We start from the raw sequence: 20,421 nt of genomic DNA on the forward strand, positions 1-20,421 counted from the left end.
TGGTTGCAGGGTGGACATGGGGGAGGGATGACATGACCTCCGGTGACCTAGGCCATGGAGTTTGGAGTTGAGCCACATGGGAGGGAGAAGACAGGAAGAGCAAGTGCAGGAGCTGATGGGTAGCTGGGGTAGGGGTTTGGGTGGAGAAAGTGACCCTCTTCACCCACCTAGCAACTGGCCCTGATGCCCGTGCTCCTGGCTTCCTAGAGAGCTTCCTGCAGAAGAGGGAAGAAGTTTCCAGCGTCATGTTCAGACAAGCCCAGTGATGGGGTGAGAGCCAAGAGGTAAGGGGATGGGCAGAATTCCAGTCCCAAGAGCTCATCAAACCACCCCCCCGCATCAGCTGAGCCACTGACCCCATCCTGGGTGCAGGAGACCAACCTGCCCATTGGTTCCAGACTAATAGGAAAGCTGGATCCCAGACCAGAACCATACAGAGACAGAGCCAAGGACAACAACAGGTGTAGCCAGGCTGTGCCAGGGAGAGAAAGGGCCTGGCACATTCAGACTTTGGGAATTAGGGAAGGTTTCCAGGAGGGGAAAAAATCTCGTGCACACGTGAGAAGAAGGAGGAACAGGAATGAGCAGCTGTCTTCAACCTGGAGTACAGTTATTTCACCAGGGAACAAGCTGGAAGAGACACTGAAACATCAGTGGAGATGGAGGAAATGGAGGACATCTGGGGAGCAGAGTGGAGGGCTGGAAGAAGCCCTCTGATGAGCTGATTGGGATGAGGGGTGAGATGCCCATTGGCTATTCCTGAACAGTAATAGATATTCCACAAATTGCCTTCTGGGAGGAGTGGGCTGAGCAGAAACACTGCTTCTGTTTTGTTGGGTGAGATGCAAGCCTGGGGCAGAGCTGAATTGCCAGAACGAGTGGCAGAGAAGCTGCACAGTGCCACAGGGAACCTTCATCTCTGCCCTCCAGCCTCCCCTCTAAACGCCCTCGGAATCTGCATTTAAAACTATTGCTTAGCATCAGTGCTGACTTATTAACCTGCTTGGGGGCACCCCTGTCCAGGAGAGGGGCCAGGTTAAAGCTCAGAGAGGAGGTGAGGCTGACGTGACAAGACCCAGCTTGCTACCCCGGATGGGGGTGGAGCCAGCACACTACTGGGAAGGGACCGGAAAAAGGGACAGGACACATAGAAACGACCCCCGAGAAACCCCCATCCCCCAACACAGGCTGTCTGAATGAGCCACAGGAGGCTGGCCTCTGGCACTGGTAACCACAGACTCCAGAAGGAAGGTCTGGCTCTCATGGGTGGGAGGCATTATGCTGGAGAACCCGCAGACTGAAGGGATGGGAGAGACTGAACTCAGGGGCACATTTCCTACCTCTGAGTCCACCAGAGCTCAGAGTTGTGAGTTTGAGCCCCATACTGGGCGTAGAGCTTACTCTTTTAAAAAGAGAGACACTGACCCCATTGGGAGGGCAGGATGGGGTTGATCTTGCTTGCCAGTGTAGCCCAGCACTGGCACCATGCCTCAAGAATGCTTTGCACTCAATCAAATTTGTGGGAGGGAAACAGTGGGAGAGGGGAGAGAAAAAGGAAGACACCCCCACTCAGGGAGAAATGGGTGCTGCTTCATTTCACAGAAGAGCTAGAGAGATGGAGGTCCAGGGGCAGGTGAGGAGGATGACGGTGGTGACCCTTGGTTCTGGTCCCCAGGCTCTGGTCACTGGGTCTCTGGCCTCTCCCCTCCCCCACAAAGGACAATACTTGGCTGGCCAAGCCCACCAGAGGTTTCCCAGCTCCACCTGAGAGCTGCGGAGAGAAGAAGATGAGGCTGGTTGGCTGGAGGACAGGGCGTGGTGGATATGGGCCTGGGGCAGAGAGCAGGCAAATGAAACGCAAACCCCTATGCGGAGCAGGCCTGACAGGGCACACACTCAGAACAGCAGGCAAACATGGTTTTATTGACTTTCGCAGAGTCCTCTGTGGGCTGGCTCAGGCTGTGGGTAGTGGGCAGTGGACACGGAGCTGGCCGAGCAGGGAGTGGGTGGTGGAGGTGGGAGCAGTACTGAGAGGGCTCGGGAAGGCACGAGGAACAAGTGGCTGCAAGGTCACTCAGTAAGTGACAGACGTCTTCAGACTTGACTCCACTGTCTTCTTCAGGATGGTGTGGCCGCTGGAGCTAGAGCCAGAGCTAGATCCCGATACAGAGCAGGAGCCCCAAACAGGACTCTGCCCAGAGCCCAGGATGACATTGGAGCCTCCGGTCACAATGCTGGAGCAGCTGCCTTTCCCGTCTGCAAGTCCACAAGTGGCCCCCAGACCACTGCCTGCTCCTCCAGACACAACGATGCTGCCTCCGCCCACGGCTGCCAAAAAATGAACCACGGTCACAGCATGGTCCTTGGCTCCCCATGGGGACCACTCTCCCCAAGCACCCTGATACTCACAGATAGTGACCTGGCTGGTGCAGCTCCCAGACATCCTGGCAGAAAAAGAAAAGGAAATGCTCAGAAAGGCTGCAAAGAGTATGCCCTCAGGTATATGAGCCTCTCAGGCGATCAAATCCACAGTCCCGAGTTTAAAGCCCTCCCAGCAGGATAGGTTGCCCTTGGTGTCTCAGAGTGCTAGGAAGTCTCAGAATCCCCTTCAGCAAGGAGAACACTTCCGTGGTGGTCCATCTTCTGCTCCCATTTCTCCCATGTTCCCAGGTCCCCACCTGCTCTCCTCAACCTCCAGCAGCCTGCGGTAGGTGGCGATCTCCACGTCCAGGGCCAGCTTCGTGCTCATGAGCTCCTGGTACTCGCGCAGCATCCGGGCTAGGTCCTGTTTGGCTGCTCTCAGGGCAGCCTCCAGCTCGTCCAGTTTGGCCTGAGCATCCTTGAGGGCCAGCTCCCCACGCTGCTCGGCATCGGCAATCATGGCCTGCAGGTCGGCATTCTGGAAGGGGAGTAGAGATGAGACAGAAGGTGGCTGCAAGTCCAGCACAGCCTCCCAAGGAACCCTCTGTGGCTAGAGCTTAAAGCCCAGGGTAGACCACAATCTTATAAGCTCAAAATGATCCATGGCCATCCTCCTCCCCCCAGTTCCTCTCATTCTAAGGGAAAGCATTGCCTCTTCTGTTTCCTTAACTCCTGGAGTGGGTTGAACAGTGTCCCCAAAAATGTCATGTCCACTTAGAACTTCAGACTGTGATCTTATTTGGAAAAAGGGTCTTCACAGATGTAAGTCATCAAAGATCTCAAGATGACTACCATACTGTATATAGAATGAGCCTTAAATTCCATGAGTAGTGTCCCTAGAAAAAGATGACAGAACACAGAGACAGATACAGAGTGATGATGCCATGTGACTATGGAGGCAGGGATGGAGTGATGCAGCCGAAAGACAAGGAATGTCAAGGATTCTCAGGCCACCAGAGGCTAGGGTAAGGCAAGGAAGGATTTCCCTGCCCGCCCCCCGCCCTGCCCCCACTCCTTCAGAGGGAGTGCACCTGCCGACATCTGATTCCATAGGTCTGGCCTCCAGAACTGAGAGAACACGTGGTCTGGTGTGTCAAGCCTCTAAGTGTGGTGCTGTGTTGCAGCAGCCCCAGAAACCCATCTCTTGGCCCATTCCTTGAGGCACTTTCTCTCTCCCTGGACACTTAATGTTCTTCCTGCCCCGCTGCATGGAGCATTATCGACAAGCACCATCTTGAGGGTTGCCAAGGTCCTTGATCATTTTAGAACAATCTCACTTCAAAAACTTTGTCCTGTTATTGAAGCATATGGAACCATATGCCTCAGTTCGGGGTTTGAGAAACACCCTCTCTGCGCTTACCTCTCTGATCTGAGAGAAAACTCACGGAAGGAGAGCAAGAGCAACATCCCCATCTACCTGGCCATCCAGCCGACTGACCCTCGGGATCAGGAAAGAAGGCATTCCCTAAGGGCTCTCACTATTCTATTACTATTCTAGCCTCATTATTCTGTTCTGTTCTTTACACAAGTGCCCTGTGGATGTGGAACATCAGCTCTCTTCTCCAGAGATTCAGAAAGGCAGTGAGGGACAGAACTGCGTCCCTAACCCAACAGCTGGTCCACCGCTCCCAGCCTGCGGGGCTCTGCCAGGACCTGGCACAAAGGAGTCTGGTCCATCATGTTTGTGCAGGAAAAGGAAGAGTAAGGGCGGTACTGCATTCCCAAGAGGGATTCTTGCAAGAAAGATACCTTGCGGCAGCTCCCAGCTGTGGGGACGTGGTAGCCCTCCTAAGTACAGGCAGCTGGGCTGAGACTGCATGCTCCCAACTGGATGAACTGAGCTCATAAAGTGGGTTTCTGAGCTACCCTTAGAGGTTGAGTCCCTTAGTCTGACAAAGGCCCAGGAATCTGCATTTTAACAGACACCCCAGGGAATTCCAAAGTAAGGAATGCAAATTTATGGGCAAAAACACTGTGGCAGTCAACTGAATAATGGGACCTGGTCACCTTCATCTCTGTACTGCATCACATTCCAAAGGAAAACAGGTGGGGATGGGTGGAGACTGAGTCTGGTCTTCAAATGACCTGAGCTTCAAGAGCTTTCCTGGGAGGATCCTGCCTGGGAGAGGATGGGCCATGTGCCTGCGCCCTGGGAGTCAAGCTGAAATGCTTGAAGAAACCGCCTGATCCCAAAACTGATTCTTTGGGTTTGGGGGAAGTGAGTGCAAAGAGACTTGAAAGCTAAAGAGTCTACAGTCCTTCACATCTAGACGTGAGGGCTCCAGGACGAGCAAGGAAGCACGTCCCTGCCCTTGCCATCCTCTCCCTCCTCCTCTCCCCACCCCAGCCCAAGAAAATAAGACAAAAATATGGATCAACCCTCTCCCCAAGGAGCCAGAAGCAAGATGTATGTCTGCCTATGGAAGACAGGCGAGCAGTGCCCCCTGGAGTTGTTCAACACAGAATGCACATGGGCTTGAAGTCATAGGATGGAGGCTAAATTTCTCCGAAATGGGCTTTAGGCTCTCTCCACCCAAAGTATCCAAAGCTCCAGATAGTTACCAAACCCGCACACCAAGCCAGCAGTGACCCTGGCACAAAAGTAGTCCAAAGCGGGGGGTCCTGGGGAGCTCCAGGAGCCTTACCTGCTTCTTGAGGTTCTCGATCTGACTTTGCAGCCTCTGACTCGCCTGCTGCAGCTGAGAGATCTGGACTTTGGTTTCCTTCATGCTGTCCCCATGAAGCCGGGCAGATGCCTGAAGCTCCTGGTACTGATGGGGACAGAGATGACACCATTGGTTGAGAGGACCCTCACCTCTGACCCCAGGACCATGAGAAACACCATGTCCCCAGTTCTGTGCCTCCTCAAGCCCTCACTTGGAATGCAGGTTAAACGCTGAAGCAGGGGTACGGTGGGATGAGTTTGCAACAGTCCAGGCTGGTCTCACACGGTTTCCCTGCACTGCCCCCCTCCTGGAGACGGGAAATGGCCATGCCACCCAGCCCCGGAGCTCTGGTCCCCCAAGGGGACCAAGTTGGACAACCACTCTGGGATGTGGTGAGGGAGACCCAGCCTTTTCCTGCCCAGTGCTGCCCCTCCCCTATCCTTTCCACCCAGTTCTGGCACCTTGGTCTGGTACAGCATCTCCACCTCAGCTTTGCTGCTCCGGGCAATCTCCTCGTACCGGGCGCGGACCTCCGCAATGATGTCACTGAAGTCCAAGCCTCTGTTGTTGTCCATGGACAGCACCACAGATGTGTCGCTGGCCTGGGTCTGGAGCTGGCCCAGTTCCTGCAAGGAAGACTGACTCAGTGTCCACCTACCTCCACTCTCTTTCCCCCGAAGCCCCAGACAGCAGGGCAGGGTGCCTGACTTCCTGCCCATGAACTCCATCAGGGGGCAGCCCTCATTCCACTGGGTGTTTGGGCATGTCCTATCCCCTACTGTCTCCTCATATGAAAACGAGAGTTATCGGACGTGGTGTCTAAAGCCACTGCAGCTTGGACATTAAAAGTAAATGTCCTGCAAGCTTGAAATCACCCGGTCCCCATCATTCCTCTGACTGCTTATCACACTCCCTCCCTCTTCTCCTTCTACTCCGGCCCCCATGGCCTCCTTGCTTCCACAAGGATACCAACTCACCACTGGGGGCCCTTCCCTCTGCCCGGAATCTCTGGTTCCACCTATCTGATTAACTTCCTCACTTCCTTCTGATTTTTACTCAAGCTTTATCTTCTAAATAAAGGCCACTCTGACCACCCTATTTGAAATTACCACCTGCCCTATCTCCCCCTACATTCCTAAGCCTCCTGTCCCTGTTTGCCATAGCATTAATCACCTTCTGACATATTATAAAATTTACTCCTTTACTAGGTCTATAGTTGACCATCCATCTCCCAACAGAAAGCAAGCATCATGATTTAGTCTGGTTATTCACTAGTGTATCTCCAATATCTACCAATCCACACGGTACATTCTCAGTGTTTGTTTGTCAAATGACTGAACGACTGGAATTAAGTCACCCTAACCAGGCGTCGCCTCCTGGCCACTCCCACTGTAGCCAGGAAGCCTCCTTGCTCTGACCCCTCCCCCACTCCCGCTGACCCTTGGTAGATCCTCACTTCTTCATTGAGTTGCCTCAAGAAGCAGAGGTACTCTCGGAGAGACGCCAGCTTGCCTTCCAGCTCCATCTTGCTCAGGAAAACCCCATCCACATCCTGGGGACAGGAAGACAAAAACCATGTCCTCCCACTTCCTATTTGTGGCTCCCACTCTGGCTCAGGAGTTCTGTTCACACGCTGCCCAGTGCTCACCCACGGCTGTCCCCAGAGACCCGTTCATTCCTCCTCCAGCCCCCCTCGCCCTGCTCTCCCTTTTGCCTGACACTGGCACACACCACCTTCAGGAAGCCTTCCCTGATTACTCTCAACCAGTTCTGCATCTTCCACTCCCTCCCCAGCCTCTCCCACAGCGACTCCCAGAGCTCATCCTGTGGTCCTTCCATCAGATCTTGTTCTGGGGCCCCTGTGTCTACATAGGTGTCCCATTTCCCTGGGGGCCCCCTGCAGGCAGTGTGAGATCGTGTCCTGCATTGGGATCTCCGGTCCCAGCCCAGGACTGGGCTTTGTGCATGGTGGGGGCTCAGGCTCCCTGTGAAGCAGCTGACTCCCACCCTCACCTTTTTTAGGACCACAAAGTTATTCTCAGCCGTGGCATGCTTGCGGGCCTCCTCCTCATACCTGTCAAATAAGTACAGAAGGATGCTGCCTGAGGCGGTGAGATCAGAGCCCATGCCCCTCCTCCGAGCACGACCTCCCTGAAAAGGCACCCCTTGCCCTTAGACGCTCCCAAGCAGGACACATAACCAGCCTGACCCTCTGCCCTTCCCATCAGGAAGTCATTGCCACGTCCTGGCTACATCCGTCTCCACTCCTTCAGCTCATGTCCACTTAGCCACCTGAGGCCACTTTCCATCACATCTATCAGGCACATTCCAACACCTTTTCTCACTCGCTGCTCACAATCATCATGTGAAGCAGGCATTTTGGCTTTTGTCTGAGAGATTCATGGTTTGCCCAAGTCATCAATAATTAGGTCGCCCAAGCAGATCTAAAACCAGGTCTCCTGGCCTCATTCCAGGACCCGCTCCACCTCCCATGCCATCTTACAGATGGGGAACTGAGGCTGGCAAAGACAAAAGGCCGCCCAGCTCGCGGTCACCAAACCCAAGCTTCCTGTTCGTCCAGGGCTCCCTCCACACCACCAGGTGACCTAGGTGGGGAACCCGGAAATGCAGCCCAGCTGTGAATCATGCTACACACCAGGGGATGGTCCCACTAAATGGATTCCCTTCCACCACCAGGACCAGAGAACATCTGAGTCACCTCAGCCCACAGCCTGCTCAACAGGAATGTATCGAGGAAAAACCCGCGGAGGCATTGTTTAATGAAGCCCCTCCCAGCCCTGACCCAAATCATGGCCCTCAGAGCTGGGTCTGTTGGCACTGAGGTTCTCCAGACCCGGGCATCAGGGACTGGGGGGCCTTCCTTACCTACCACGGTGAGGGGTCGGGGGAGCCCTGAGAATCAGAGGGAATGGGATGCAGAAGGGAGGCCCGTCCTGTGTCTCTGGGAGCTCAGCATGGGGGAAGCCCTCCAACGGCAGATCCAAGCCCTCCCAGACCCCATGGGACCCCAGGGTTTGCCTACTTGGCCTTATACTCCTCCTCCTGGTCCTGGCAGGACTTCAGCTCGGCATCCACAGCCCTTCGCTCCCTCTGGAGCTGTTCCAGTTGCCACCGGAGCCGGGCCAGGTAGCCCTCAAAGACAGCCTCCAGGTCCGGGGGGCTGTCACTCACGCCCAGCCGCTGCAGCAGCTCCCACTTGGTCTCTAGGACCTTGTTCTGCTGCTCCAGGAAGCGCACCTGGGACCCAAGCAGAGGCTCTCTGAGGCTCCTGAGGGACTCCCTGGCCACAAGATCTGGCAAGGTAAACCTCACGGACCCTCAGTCCACCTTTCCTCTACCTCCCAATCCAGCCTGGGCAGGGGCAGCCTTGTGCCCTCCCAGGAGACTCTGAACACATCAAAATGATGGGGATTGGCTAACAGGGGAGGGTCCACTGCTGAATGACTGTTCTCCGCTCCTGAGCCCCAACCATAGAACAGCAGGGGCTCGGCATAATCAGAGAGCCTGCAGTTAGACCACAGGAAGGACTTCTTTGCTGCAGAAGCACTAAAAAAGTGGTAGCAGAGCAGACCTCCCCATTTCCAAATCCATTGAGAAGGGTTCTTCCGAGGGAGGCAAGGAGAGGGGCTTACCTGAGTGGACCCTCACCTTGTCAATGAAGGAAGCAAACTGGTTGTTGAGGGTTCTGATCTCTTGGGTCTCCTGAGTCCTCACCACCTGGAACTGGGGGTCAATCTCCATCTTCAGTGGGGTCAGCAGACTACTGTCGATGGTCACTTCCCGGATGCCCCCCGGAGGACAAAAGGAAACCCCGGGCCCACCACGGCCCTCCCCAAACCGTACCCCTGGTCCTCCCCCTGATCCCCAAGCCCTCCCACGAGAGGCTCCTCTGCACCCCCTGAAGGAAATGAGGCTTCTGCTGCTGAAGCTGCTCCGGCCACCACAGCCCCCCGGGGGTGCAGAACAGGCGGAGTGAGCGCTGAAGCCCCTCCGGGCCTGGCATGATGAGCGAGACATGGTAGAGATGGGAGGTCACAAGGCTGCAGACAGACGGAGGATAATCCAGGTGTGTGAGTTCCTGCCCCAAGGCCCCAGCACGAGACTTTTATCCCCTCCCGTGCCTGGGCTGGGCCTTGGGGAGCAAGATGTTCTGGGCCTGACTGTGTCTGTCACCGGCTCCGGCTGACCTATTCTGACACGCCTGGAGGACAGGGGCCCAACATGTGTGGAGCCCGAGGGAGAGGAAGCCCAGACCTTGCCCTCAGAGCTCATAGGCCAGCAGGAGAGCTGGGCACGTCCCAAAGACGAGGAAGCAGCCAGAGACCTGGACTCCAGGCACTGCGGGTAGGGAGCAAAGGCCCTGAACCATCACTGAGAGTCATTCAAGGAAGGCTTCCCAGAGAAGGAGATGGGGGGATGGGGAAGAAGAGAGGGGGTTCAGGGGAGCACCCGGGGGCCCTTTCCATGCTGGACAGAGGAGTGTGAAGCTTCTCAAGAAAGAATCTACCTACAATAACCGGAGAAGGAAGGCACTGGGCAGCTTAGGAGAAGCTATGAGGTTAATAAAGGTGTTATTGTCATCGTTGGTTAAAAGACACTCTGGGATTTGGAAATGAAACCGAAAAACAGGGTGTCCAAGTCCCTTCTCTTGCTCAACCCAGCAATCATCCACCAGGCACCACCCCACTCCAACCAGGCATCTCCATCCAGGATCTGGACAAGTGGCACATTTCCAAGCCCAGCCCGTGTCCCTGCTCCTTCCCCAGAAGCGCAGTGCCAGGCCCTCCCTCTCGGGTCAAGCACTGCCTATGTTCGGTTACAAATCAAAGCACCAAAGACTCCCTTGAGGTGCGGGGAGCAGACACAGGAACTTTGGGATGCCCCCGGGATAGAGTCTGTCTTCACCCCCTGGTAGTCCATGAGCCCCCCCACCCAGTACAGGACCCTCAGGGGGAGGCTCCCAGTCACCACCATTGAAACTTTCCCACTACTGGCAAGCAGGGTGGGGTAGCTCTGCTTTTTAGAAATTCCTAAAATTCCTTCTTCACATGATGGGGGGGTTATTTCCCCCTGCCTCCCACCCTAGTTCTTAGAACTAGGAGTCTGGGCCTTTACTAATGCAACACAAAGCAAGAACAAACAGGGACTCAGCGTCATGAACACTCAAGAGACATGCTATGAGGAAGTTGGTCCTAGCAATGCTCTCCCAGGCCAGACAACGGTGAGCAAGCCTCCCCTCCCTCCCGAGGATTAGAAGCCCCTTCCTCCTTCTTCCAGCCCCACGTGGCACACCCCTGAACGAAGCTAAATGACAGATGCCTCCAGGGGAAGAAGAGGTCGGGCCTTCCACCAGAAGAATAGAAGAGATCAAGGGACTTGAGGGGCCAGGTAAGGAAGAAGAGAGAAAAGATCCAAACAGGAGACCGGAGTGCACCGAGGAGACAGAGGCAGCCTGGAGCGGCCCCAGTGTCTAGAAAGAAAATCTGGGAAATGGGTTGGATCCCACTGAGGGCCCACCACCAAACCCTGCCCCTGGGGACCACTTCGTAGCAGCAAGGAAGCGCAGGTACCTTCCTTCCTTCCATTCGTGTGTTTGAGAAACATTTCTGGGGACTGGACTCTACTACCCCTCCCCCCAGTATTAAGGGTGGAGGACAGAGATCACAGGTGAGATGGCACCAAACCCACCTGCCTGGAACTTCCTCATCTCTGTAGCGTTGCAGAATATTAAAGTCAGAGCAAGCTTCAAAGTCATCTGTCCAATGCCACGTTTTACACTTACGGACTCTGAGCCCCCATAGCGGGTAGGGCTGGGTACTGAGACTGTGCACCCTTGGGTAACCTAAGCATTGCACAAGGTGACCTCTGAGCCTGTGATCTGAGTGATTTGCTCGAGGCCACCCACCCAGCGGATCAGGCTAGAGCCAGGACCACAACCCAGATCCGACCACAACCCAGATCCGACCCCTGCCCCACGGACCCACCCGTTAAGCCCTTGTTTATAACTTGTGCACCACTGTCTCTGGCTCAGGGCCTAACACACACCAGGCATCAACAGATACTTGTTTTCAGAAATGAATTCTTATCCACTACAGTCACACCCAGGGAACTTCTTGAAGTACCAGGTTCTCAAATGCTGCTGTAACATGTTTCCTTGTATTTAAAAAAAAAAAAATAAGTCAGGGGCACCTGGCTGGCTCAGTCAGTAGAGCGTGCGACTCTTGATCTCAGGGCCGAGAGAGTTTGAGCCCCATGCTGGGCGGAGAGCTTACTGAAAGAAAGAAAGAAAGAAAGAAAGAAAGAAAATGATTCTGTGACATTTTAAATAAATAAATATGATGATTCTGTGGTCTTTTAAGTAAATCCATACATAAATTAATTAATTGACTATTAATTTAATTAAAAAGAAATGAATGATTCATAAATAAATAATCACGTGGTGACCGAGAGAAGGCTGAAACAGTTTGAGGATTTGAATGCTAGGCCCCCGCTGACGGACTGACTTGTCCCTGTACACAGAAGTGCACAAAAAAAGGATCTCCACTCGTGCAGTGGCCAAAGTGCCGATGGCTGGAATCATGACTTCATGTGAAACCTGGCAGTTAAACCCGGGGCTCCGGGTTTAACCATTCTCAGCCATGCGTTGTTCTCGGCAGTCTCTGGCCACCTGCGCCCACCTTCAGGAAAGCGCCGGGCTGGCACTGCTTCTCGTGGCTCCCCAGCAGCCCCTTCCCTCCCTGCCTCACCCCTTCCCTCCCCGCCTCAGCCTAAGTCCTCCCTCCCCCCACCCCCACAGCTATCATTCCCCAACCTCTTTCCCTCAAGCCTGTCCTGTCTGCACAGTCTATTTTTGTTGTTGTTGTTGTTGAAGAATTTATTTATTTGTTCGAGAGACCACAAGCAGGCAGAGAGGCAGACAGAAAGACAGGGGGAAACAGGCTCCCCGCTAAGCAAAGTGCCCAACATGCGGCTCCAACCAGGACCCTGAGATCATGACCTGAGCCAAAGGCTGAGGCCTAACCCACCGAGCCACCCAGGGGCCCCTGCACAGTCTCTTTTTTGACCCAAATGCAATTTACTCACATTTATTCATTATTTTTTCACCAAAATGTAATCAGGCACCCACTGTGTGCTGGGGCCTGCGCTGTGAACTGAGAATTTAGCCAAACTGCAGCAGCTGCTGCACCAAGAGAGCTCAGAGTCCTGTGGAGAAAGAGACACGGAACAGGCCACTAGACAAGTATTTCACTGCAGTTACAATGAGGACAGGAAAGTATAGGGCATGAGAGAGGCCTAACCTAGCTTACCCCCTAATTTATTCTCAAACGTGCCAGGAACACTCCCACCTTGGGGCCTTTGCACGTGCTGTTCCCTCTTCCAGGAATGCTCCTCCCAGCTACCCACAGGGCTAAAACCAAAATTGCAACCCTGGGGCCATGTCTCCTCCGACACTTTTCATCTCTTTCTCTGCTTTCTTTCTCTCAGCTTAGTGCCTGCCTCTGCCTAAAACAGCATGTATTTCACTCCCTCATTTCACTCATCAGTCTTCCTGCAGGAGAATGTGAGCCTCATGAGGGCAGACAAGGGATCCCCTTGCTCCCTTGTGTATCCTCTGTGCTTAGATCTGTGCCTGGCGGGCAGGAGGTGAGCCATAAGTATCTTTTGAGTGAATGAATCCCCAGTCAGTTTCATCTTGTTGGTTTCCTTCCATCTGTCAGCCTCTGGAGGTCCTTGTGACTCTAAACTCTATTCTCTGAAGGGTTAGCAAATCTCCATCCACCTTCTCCAGGTGGGAAGCATGCATGCATTAGAGAAATATGAACGTGTGTGTGTGTGTATGTGCACGTGTATGTGTATTGAACTCCTTCTGTGGGCTGAGCGCTGAGCTAAGCGATACAGGACATACACAATGGATAAGGCCCCATCCCCTCTCTGAAGGAATATAGAGACCCAGGGAGGCTACACATACGAATACAGAAGCGGGGAGCATCCCGAGAGGGACTGCCCCAGTTCACAAGTTTGCATGTTGGTGTAATAGCGGGAGATTCCTCTTTCGGAGGAACGTTGACCCAGTGCCGTGGTCTTGGAGAAGAGCCAGGACAGACTCCTGTGGCCCATCCCTAGAAAACCCTCCCTCTACAGATTTACATCCTCCCAGCCTAGGTCCTGTGGGGACTATGCTCAGCTCTTTGGAAATCTACACAGTTGTACTTTTTCAGACCCCATTTTTTTAAGATTTTATTTATTCATTTATTAGAGAGAGAGAGAGAGAGCACAAACAGGGGGAGTGGGGGAAGAAGAAGCATACTCCCTGTTGAGCAGACAGCCTGATGCAGGGCTCAAACCCAGGACCCTGGGATCATGACCTGAGCCAAAGGTAGACGCTTAACGACTGACTCACCCAGGAGCCCCAGATGCCATGTTTTTTTTTAATTCAGCATCCAATTCCTTCATTGAAATAGAATTGACACACAATGTTACATTAGTTTCAAGGGCACACATAGTGATTGGACAAGTCTATACATTGTGTTGTGCTCACTGGCCAGTGTAGCTCCCATCTGTCACCAAACAACACTATGACCTTACCATTGACCGCATTCCCTATGCTGTGCCTTTCATTCCTGGGCTTCATCCATTCCCTAAGTGGAATTCCGTAAGTGGAGGATTCCGTAAGTGGAAGCCTGTATCTCCCACTCCCCTGCATCCATTGTACCCTGACCCCATGTTCCTGTCTTTCGGCAAGAACCTCAGAAATGTACCAAATGTCTCATGTACCAAATATCTCAGAGACTATCCCAGATAGTCTCTGTCTGACCTACAAATCTATTAAGATAATATTGCCAGTGAATTATTTTATCCAACAACAAAGCAATAAGTAAAAAATAAATGGTCTGCATGTCAGTCCCATTCTAAGAATTTTACGGATATTAAGCATGTAATCCTAACAACTCTGTGAAATGGGTATTATTAGTACCACCATCTTATAGAAAAGGGAACCAAGGCCGCCTGGGTGCTTCAGTTGGTTGGGCGGCTGCCTTCAGCTCAGGTCATGATCCTGGAGTCCCAGGATCAAGTCCCACATCAGGCTCCCTGCTCAACAGGGAGTCGTCTTCTCCCACTGACCTCTCTCATGTTCTCTCCCTCTCTCTCTCAAATAAATAAATACATAAATAAATAATTTTTTAAAAAAAGAAAAGAAAAGGGAACCAAGGCACCGGGAGAACAAAGAATTTCCTTCAGGCCATGCAGCGAGTATGCTACAGAGCAGGAACTCGAACACAGGTCACTGGGCACTAGAGTCTGCCCTTCACCGCCACACAGTGGTCCTCTCAGAGACCTGGAAATATCAGTGTTGAAGGACACCTTAACCACCTAAAGCCCAGAGAGGTAAAACAACTTGCCCAAGGTCATACAGCAGATCCAAAAGTGAAACTCTTTTCTCGAACTGCATCCATTATCAACATCGATGAAGCACTACCAGGTGCTGGACACCATGCTAGCCCAGGGTACACAAAGGACAATAGAAAACCCCGTCTTGGTGGAACTTGCAATCTAGCGGGAAACCTATGCAAAAACCAGCAAGTGCAATAAAAGTGTTGAAGGTGCCACGTACCGGGTACCATGGGAGCCTGAGGACCTTCTAGAAGCAGGAGCAAGTGTTCTTATTCTCGGCACGCTCAGAAAGAAGGAAAATCATCTCCTGGGGTCAGGGTGAGGCTGTGCTGCCCACACTTGTTCCGTTTTCCTGGTTTTTACAGGGCAGTGAAGGGCTTGGTTACTGTCCCGTTGTTTGAGGGGAACCAGACACAAAAGTGTCCCTCACCTGTCTTCAGCCTGCATCCCCACCCCAACCACAGACAGTCCATGACTTTCCCTGCTCTAGTCACAGAACTTTCCCTCAGTTAGGCCTTCATAGCTGAGAAATACGTGCCAAATTCTAACCCAGAACATCCCGAACATCCATCATTCATCCATTCAACCCTCACCATCATGGAGGGATATCCATGGATATCATCATGTGCTTAATAGCTTTCTCTATTTTTTTAAGGATGTTATTTATTTATTAGAGAGAGATGGTGGGGGAGGAGCAAAGGGAGAGGTACTAGCAGACTCGGCGCTGAATGCGGAGCCGGATCTGGGGCTGGATCTCACGACCCTGTGGTTATGACCCAAGCTGAAATCAAGAGTTGGACGCTTAACCAACTGAACTACCCAGGTGTCTCATTGATAATTTTCTATAAATCAATTTACTTTATTCTTATCCTGCCCCTAGGCAGTAATATCCTTGAAATCATGGCCTTGGTGTGCTAGTTCTGATTTTTCTAATTCATATTCAAGTAAGACATGGCTGTTAGAATGTCAAACGTTCATCCATGTGCCAATGGCCTACACAGCATCGTCTCAGAAACACAGGTCAACCTGGTGCTGCTTCCTGCATCCAAGTGGGAAGGCTTGAAGCTGTCCCAAAGCCGGTGAGGACAAGGAGGGAGCAGCATCTTTCCAATGTGGCCAATTTCTGTAACTACATCTCTCTTAGCCTGTGGGGCAGGAAAGAAGAAGGAGATGAAAGCGGCGCCTCACAGAGCCCCAGACCACACAGAGCGCATGCCAGTGTTCCCTGCCCCAGCACCTTCCTGCCCACTGGGCTGGGACAGATGGCCCTGTCCTCCTCCCTGCACAGGCAGCAGAGGAAGGTGGCACCCAGCCAGAGCATGGAGAGAACGGGCTCATTGCAACAAGAAAGGGGTGGGCCCAGCCGCTGCCTCCACAGCCCCTCCAAGCCCAAGTAATGAGCCCCCAAAACCCACAGGGAGCACGATCCCCACACAGAGGCCTTGGAGAGCAGGGGTTTACAAAGCTTTGCCTAGGAGTTCCAAAATTAAATGTCTGTCTCCAAGGTCCGGTTGATCCTTCTTCTTCTCATCCCCATCTGAGAAGCAGGTATTACTGTCTCTCTTGCTACAGGCACAGAAATGGAAGCAAGTGCCCGGAATCTCAAAGACAGTGAGAGGCCAAGTCAGGCTGAGAACGGGGGTCTGTCCAGGGGGCACCGCCGCACCCTTGAGACTCCTTGGAGCAGTATGCATGGTGCGTGTTTCCTCACTTGGCAGAGCACCGGAAGCCAGGAAGGGACTCACTGGGCTCAGGGGCGGACAGCCATGCCCAGCTGTGGGACCATGCACCCTCTGCAGGTTGAGAGAACACAGCTCTGTATCACTGGCCATTTTCTGGGATGTAAATACTTTGGCCACAGCTGGTTGCAAGTGGCCAGGGCATGGCCAGTGACTGCGGAGCGGGGACAAGGTGGACACCGTATGCCACCCACCCACCACTCCCCGTCTGTCCCGGCAGACACTGGCATGCCGCCACCAGCTGGAGGTGAAGACAGTGGAGGCCCTTCTGGGGAAAGAGACCTTCCCAGCCTGTGGCAGCCGGAAACACAGGTCTGGGAGCAAACCAGTGGTGCCTGGGAGAGGGCAGAGGGGCTGGGCTAAGGGAAGAGGGAAGTGTTCAGACCAGAAATCTGGAGCTAAAAGTCCAGACTTGTTCAGCCAGGGCCCAGCATGCAGCGTAGCCACTCTGACCCAATCAGGTTCAGCCAGTTGGGTGCCCCCGTTGCTAACAACAACTCCTGACGTGGCAAATATTTGGGAAACGCGTTGCTAAGGACAGCTTCCCAACACCCCAGAGGGTGGAAGGCCCATGGGGCAATTTCTAGGGGAAAGTTCCCAGGATTCCTACAACGCTGGGAAAGTAAGTCCCCACAGGAGCTGCCGGACTGGGAGGTGGGGTAGGGGGGGTCAACTGGATGAGCTCCCTGACCTTCATCCCCTCTGACAAGCATTCCTTCTAGGGCCATCTGAAGAGCTGTGCCGGGATTTGGGGTCAGGAGCCTGGGGGGCTGGGGGGGGTTGACTCTTCTGCTCCCATTCCCGAGGGACTTCTGTCTGTTCTGTTACAGCCCAGCAGCAAGTTGTGAAGTCAGCTGAATGGTTTTCTTTTTTTTTTTTAATATTTTATTTATTTATTTGAGAGACAGTGAGCGAGCGAGAGAGCACACAAGCTGGAGGAGGGGCAGAGGGAGAGGGAGAAGCAGACTTCCTGCAGAGCCGGAAGGTGTTGGGCTCAATCCCAGGACCCCAGAATCATGACCTGAGCAGAAGGCAGGCACTTAACTGACTGAGCCACCCAGGCGCCCAGCTGAATGTGTTTCAACCAGCATTATCGGTGTGTATCCCAGGGAGTAAGACTGCGTACTACTGCACCACAAAATTCTATTCCATATGTGTGTGCTTGTGTAAGTGTGTACAGAACTGTAATAGACAATGAATTTCTGGGGCACCCAGATGGCTCAGTTGATGGAACACTCAACTCTTGATCTTGGGGTTGTAAGTTCAAGCCGCACACTGGATAGAAAGATTACTTAAAAATCAAATCTAAAAAAAAAAAAAAATGAAACGAATTTCTTCCTAGGAATCATTGTCCAAAAAAGTTTAAGAAACCCTCCAATAGGGGCGCCTGGGTAGCTCAATGGGTTAAAGACTCTGCCTTCGGCCCAGGTCATGATTCCAGGGTTCTAGGATCGAGCCCCCTGTCAGGCTCTCTGCTCAGCAGGGAGCCTGCTTCCCTTTCTCTCTCTCTCTCTGCTTCTCTCTCTGCCTGCTTGTGATCTCTGTCTGTCAAATAAATAAAATCTTTTAGAAAGAAAGGATGGAAGGAAGGAAGGCAGTAAGGAACCCTCCAACAGAAAAAGTGGTCCCACTCTCGAACACATACAAACCCAAGAAACAAGACTGGAACCAGGAACAGTGTTAGCTGTCAGGACTGGGGGATGGGAAAATAGAGCTTTCCTCTGGGAAGCTTTTCCAGAAGAGAGAGAATGAAAGCAGGTTCGAGAAGGAGGAAAGCAGAGGGTAAGGAGCTCTCCCAGTCTATCCTAAGGGTTAAGAAATTTTCCTAATACCTAATCTAATCCCTAAACCCACTGATGCATGCTCTGGGCTGTAGCTCCCGAAAGGGAAGAACCATGGCCCCTCCTCTGTGGAACCACTGAGTCATGACAGTGACAAGGACAGGAACCCCTGGTTGGATCCAGGGAGAATGCGGTTGGTGGAGCTGGGGAGAGCAGACAGCAGCATGCTGAGTGCAGACAGGACAGGAGGACCTGATGGTGGCCCTGCCATGAGCTACACAGACTGGGTCAGACGGTGCGCCTGCCCCTGGGGACCATAGACTTTAGTCAAGGCTACAATAATGCACAACCAGAGAGTGACCCAATGGCAAAAAGACCCCACGTGACGCCTGCCAGTTGACGAAGAATGTCCGAGCAGAGAGCCCCAAGAGGTCATCTTGTTCAACACCTTTATCTAACAGCACAAGAGGAAGGCCTTATCTAACAGGCCCAGGGAAGGAAAGCAACCTATCCAGGGCACAGAGCAAGGATAGGACTAGACCCCACTAAGCCAGGACTCATGTCATCCTGCATCATAGGGAGCCATGAGACTAGGATAGAGACCCATGGAAGAGGACTCTAAGCCCCTGTCCCCCTAGCCACTCCGCCATCCCAGCAAGCTCATGAAGGCTATCATGCGTCCATAACATGTACTGGGCTCGTCTCATGACCAAGCACTGTGCTGGGTGCGTCAGATACAATGACTGATCCCCTCTGCCTAAGAATGGAGAGCACTACTGCCCTCCAGGAAAAGAGATGAGCTCTGTGACCACCCTGACCTGCCCAGACGCTTACTGCTCTCCAGAAGTTCTTGGGTCTCACCTCACTCCTTCCTGCTGCAACATCATCTCAGTTTTTCTTGGCCTCCAAGGCACCTGCTTGTTGACCGGGCCTAGCAGGTGCGGAGGGTGTCTCGCTATCCAGGTCCCTTTGCTGGCTCCTGAGTTAGCCCATCCATTATTTCAAAGGTGGCATAAGAGCCCCAGGAGCTGTGCCAGCAGAAGCTCGTGGGCGGGGAGGGGGCAGGAAGAGGAGAAGACCAGCAGGAAGATGTTGGGTGGGGAAGTGGAGGGGGAAGAAAACGCAGATCCCAACTGCCGTCTGGCTTCTTAAAGTCTAGGCTGATGACTTAAAGATGCAGAGGAAGAAGATTCTAAGGCTCGTGGCACTTCCTTTTCTTTATACAAAGAAAACAAAGTCATTATTGAAAAATTTAAAACCACAGATAATAAAATAAAATTAGGAACAATAAACCTCTTCCAAAAACTACAACCTAAAAGCTGTCACTATCGACAGGTTGGTGCAAAACCTTCCAGACTTCTCCACCTGTAAATATCTTTCATGATCCATTCAACCCATGTTTAGTGGGCCATGTTTAGTAGCATTCAAGCACTGGGGATAAAGTAGCCAATGAAACAGATAAAAATCCATGCCTTTACAGAGTTTGCGTTTTATGATTTTATATGAATGCATATGTGTATAGTCGTGTTTCAAAGTGCCAGATGCTACTTCAACATAAGCGCTCCTTATGGGTATAGATATGTCTCTCCCTGAAGTGGGATCAGATCACACATATGGATTCATACCCTGTCTCACCCTGTCAGTGTCAATAAGTGTAGATCGGATTATTGTAAATGGTTCAGGGGCGCCTGGGTGGCTCAGTCGTTAAGCCTCTGCCTTCAGCTCAAGCATGATCCCAGAGTTCTGGGATCAAGCCCCATATCAGGCTCCCTGCTCAGCGGGAAGTCTGCTTCTCCCTCTCCCACTCCCCCTGCTTGTGTTCCCTCTCTCAGTTTCTCTCAGTGTCAAATAAATAAATAAGATCCTTTTAAAAAGGGAGGGGGTATGTTGTAAATGGTTCAGCATATTCTCTTTATGGATTCTCAGGGCTTTTCACCGAGTCCACCGTCTGATTTCTTTCTTTCCCAGAGGACACATCTGAATACATATACATGCGTACACGAACACACATGCACCCACTGTCTCCCACAGGGGCCAGCCAGCAGGTCACTGGGGGCAGTCTAATCCAGTCCTGGTCCCAGTTACCTTTCCAGGGATTTCCAGCGCCCAGACCCATTCCTGGCATTCCCTTGCTAGCAGGAGCGGAAGCAGGAACGGAAGCAGGAACGGAAGCAGGAGAGGGAGCAAGAGCCCAGCTTCTCCTGCTCTTGACTCCCCCTGCAGGCAGCCAGGGCTTGCAACCGCAACAGGTCTTGGGAGCCAGGCCAGAACCAGCCCTTTGTGAATTCCTGAAACAGGAGTAGGGGGTGAGCAGGACCTCCCTGAAGTCCCTCCCCTAGTACCACTTCCCTGCTACCTGTTGGGGTTATAAGGGAGAGCCCCCAAACAGGCCCCCAAATG

General features: G+C 52.8%; 1 protein-coding gene across 3 annotated transcripts; it reads right to left on the reverse strand.

Annotated features, from left to right (window-relative positions):
• Positions 1–1,913: 1,913 nt before the first annotated feature.
• On the reverse strand, positions 1,914–20,217 carry KRT78 (keratin 78). 3 transcript variants are annotated; one of them, XM_046014052.1, is made up of 13 exons: positions 20,107–20,217; positions 14,722–14,853; positions 12,192–12,311; positions 11,093–11,379; positions 8,757–10,950; positions 8,131–8,345; positions 7,101–7,161; positions 6,544–6,639; positions 5,549–5,713; positions 5,067–5,192; positions 2,679–2,899; positions 2,410–2,444; positions 1,914–2,328 (listed from the first exon to the last, which is right to left on the reverse strand). In XM_046014052.1, the coding sequence occupies exons 5-13, from the start codon at positions 9,123–9,125 to the stop codon at positions 2,075–2,077; spliced, it is 1,542 nt and encodes a 513-aa protein (XP_045870008.1). In that variant the 5' UTR covers positions 9,126–10,950; positions 11,093–11,379; positions 12,192–12,311; positions 14,722–14,853; positions 20,107–20,217; the 3' UTR covers positions 1,914–2,074. The 3 variants fall into 3 exon arrangements, with proteins under 3 accessions (XP_045870008.1, XP_045870007.1, XP_045870009.1); XM_046014051.1 differs by having other exon boundaries at positions 8,757–11,379; XM_046014053.1 differs by lacking the exon at positions 12,192–12,311 and having other exon boundaries at positions 8,757–11,379.
• Positions 20,218–20,421: the final 204 nt, after the last annotated feature.

Source organism: Meles meles, chromosome 7 (genome assembly GCF_922984935.1).
Source record: "Meles meles chromosome 7, mMelMel3.1 paternal haplotype, whole genome shotgun sequence".
NCBI classification, from domain to species: domain Eukaryota; kingdom Metazoa; phylum Chordata; class Mammalia; order Carnivora; family Mustelidae; genus Meles; species Meles meles.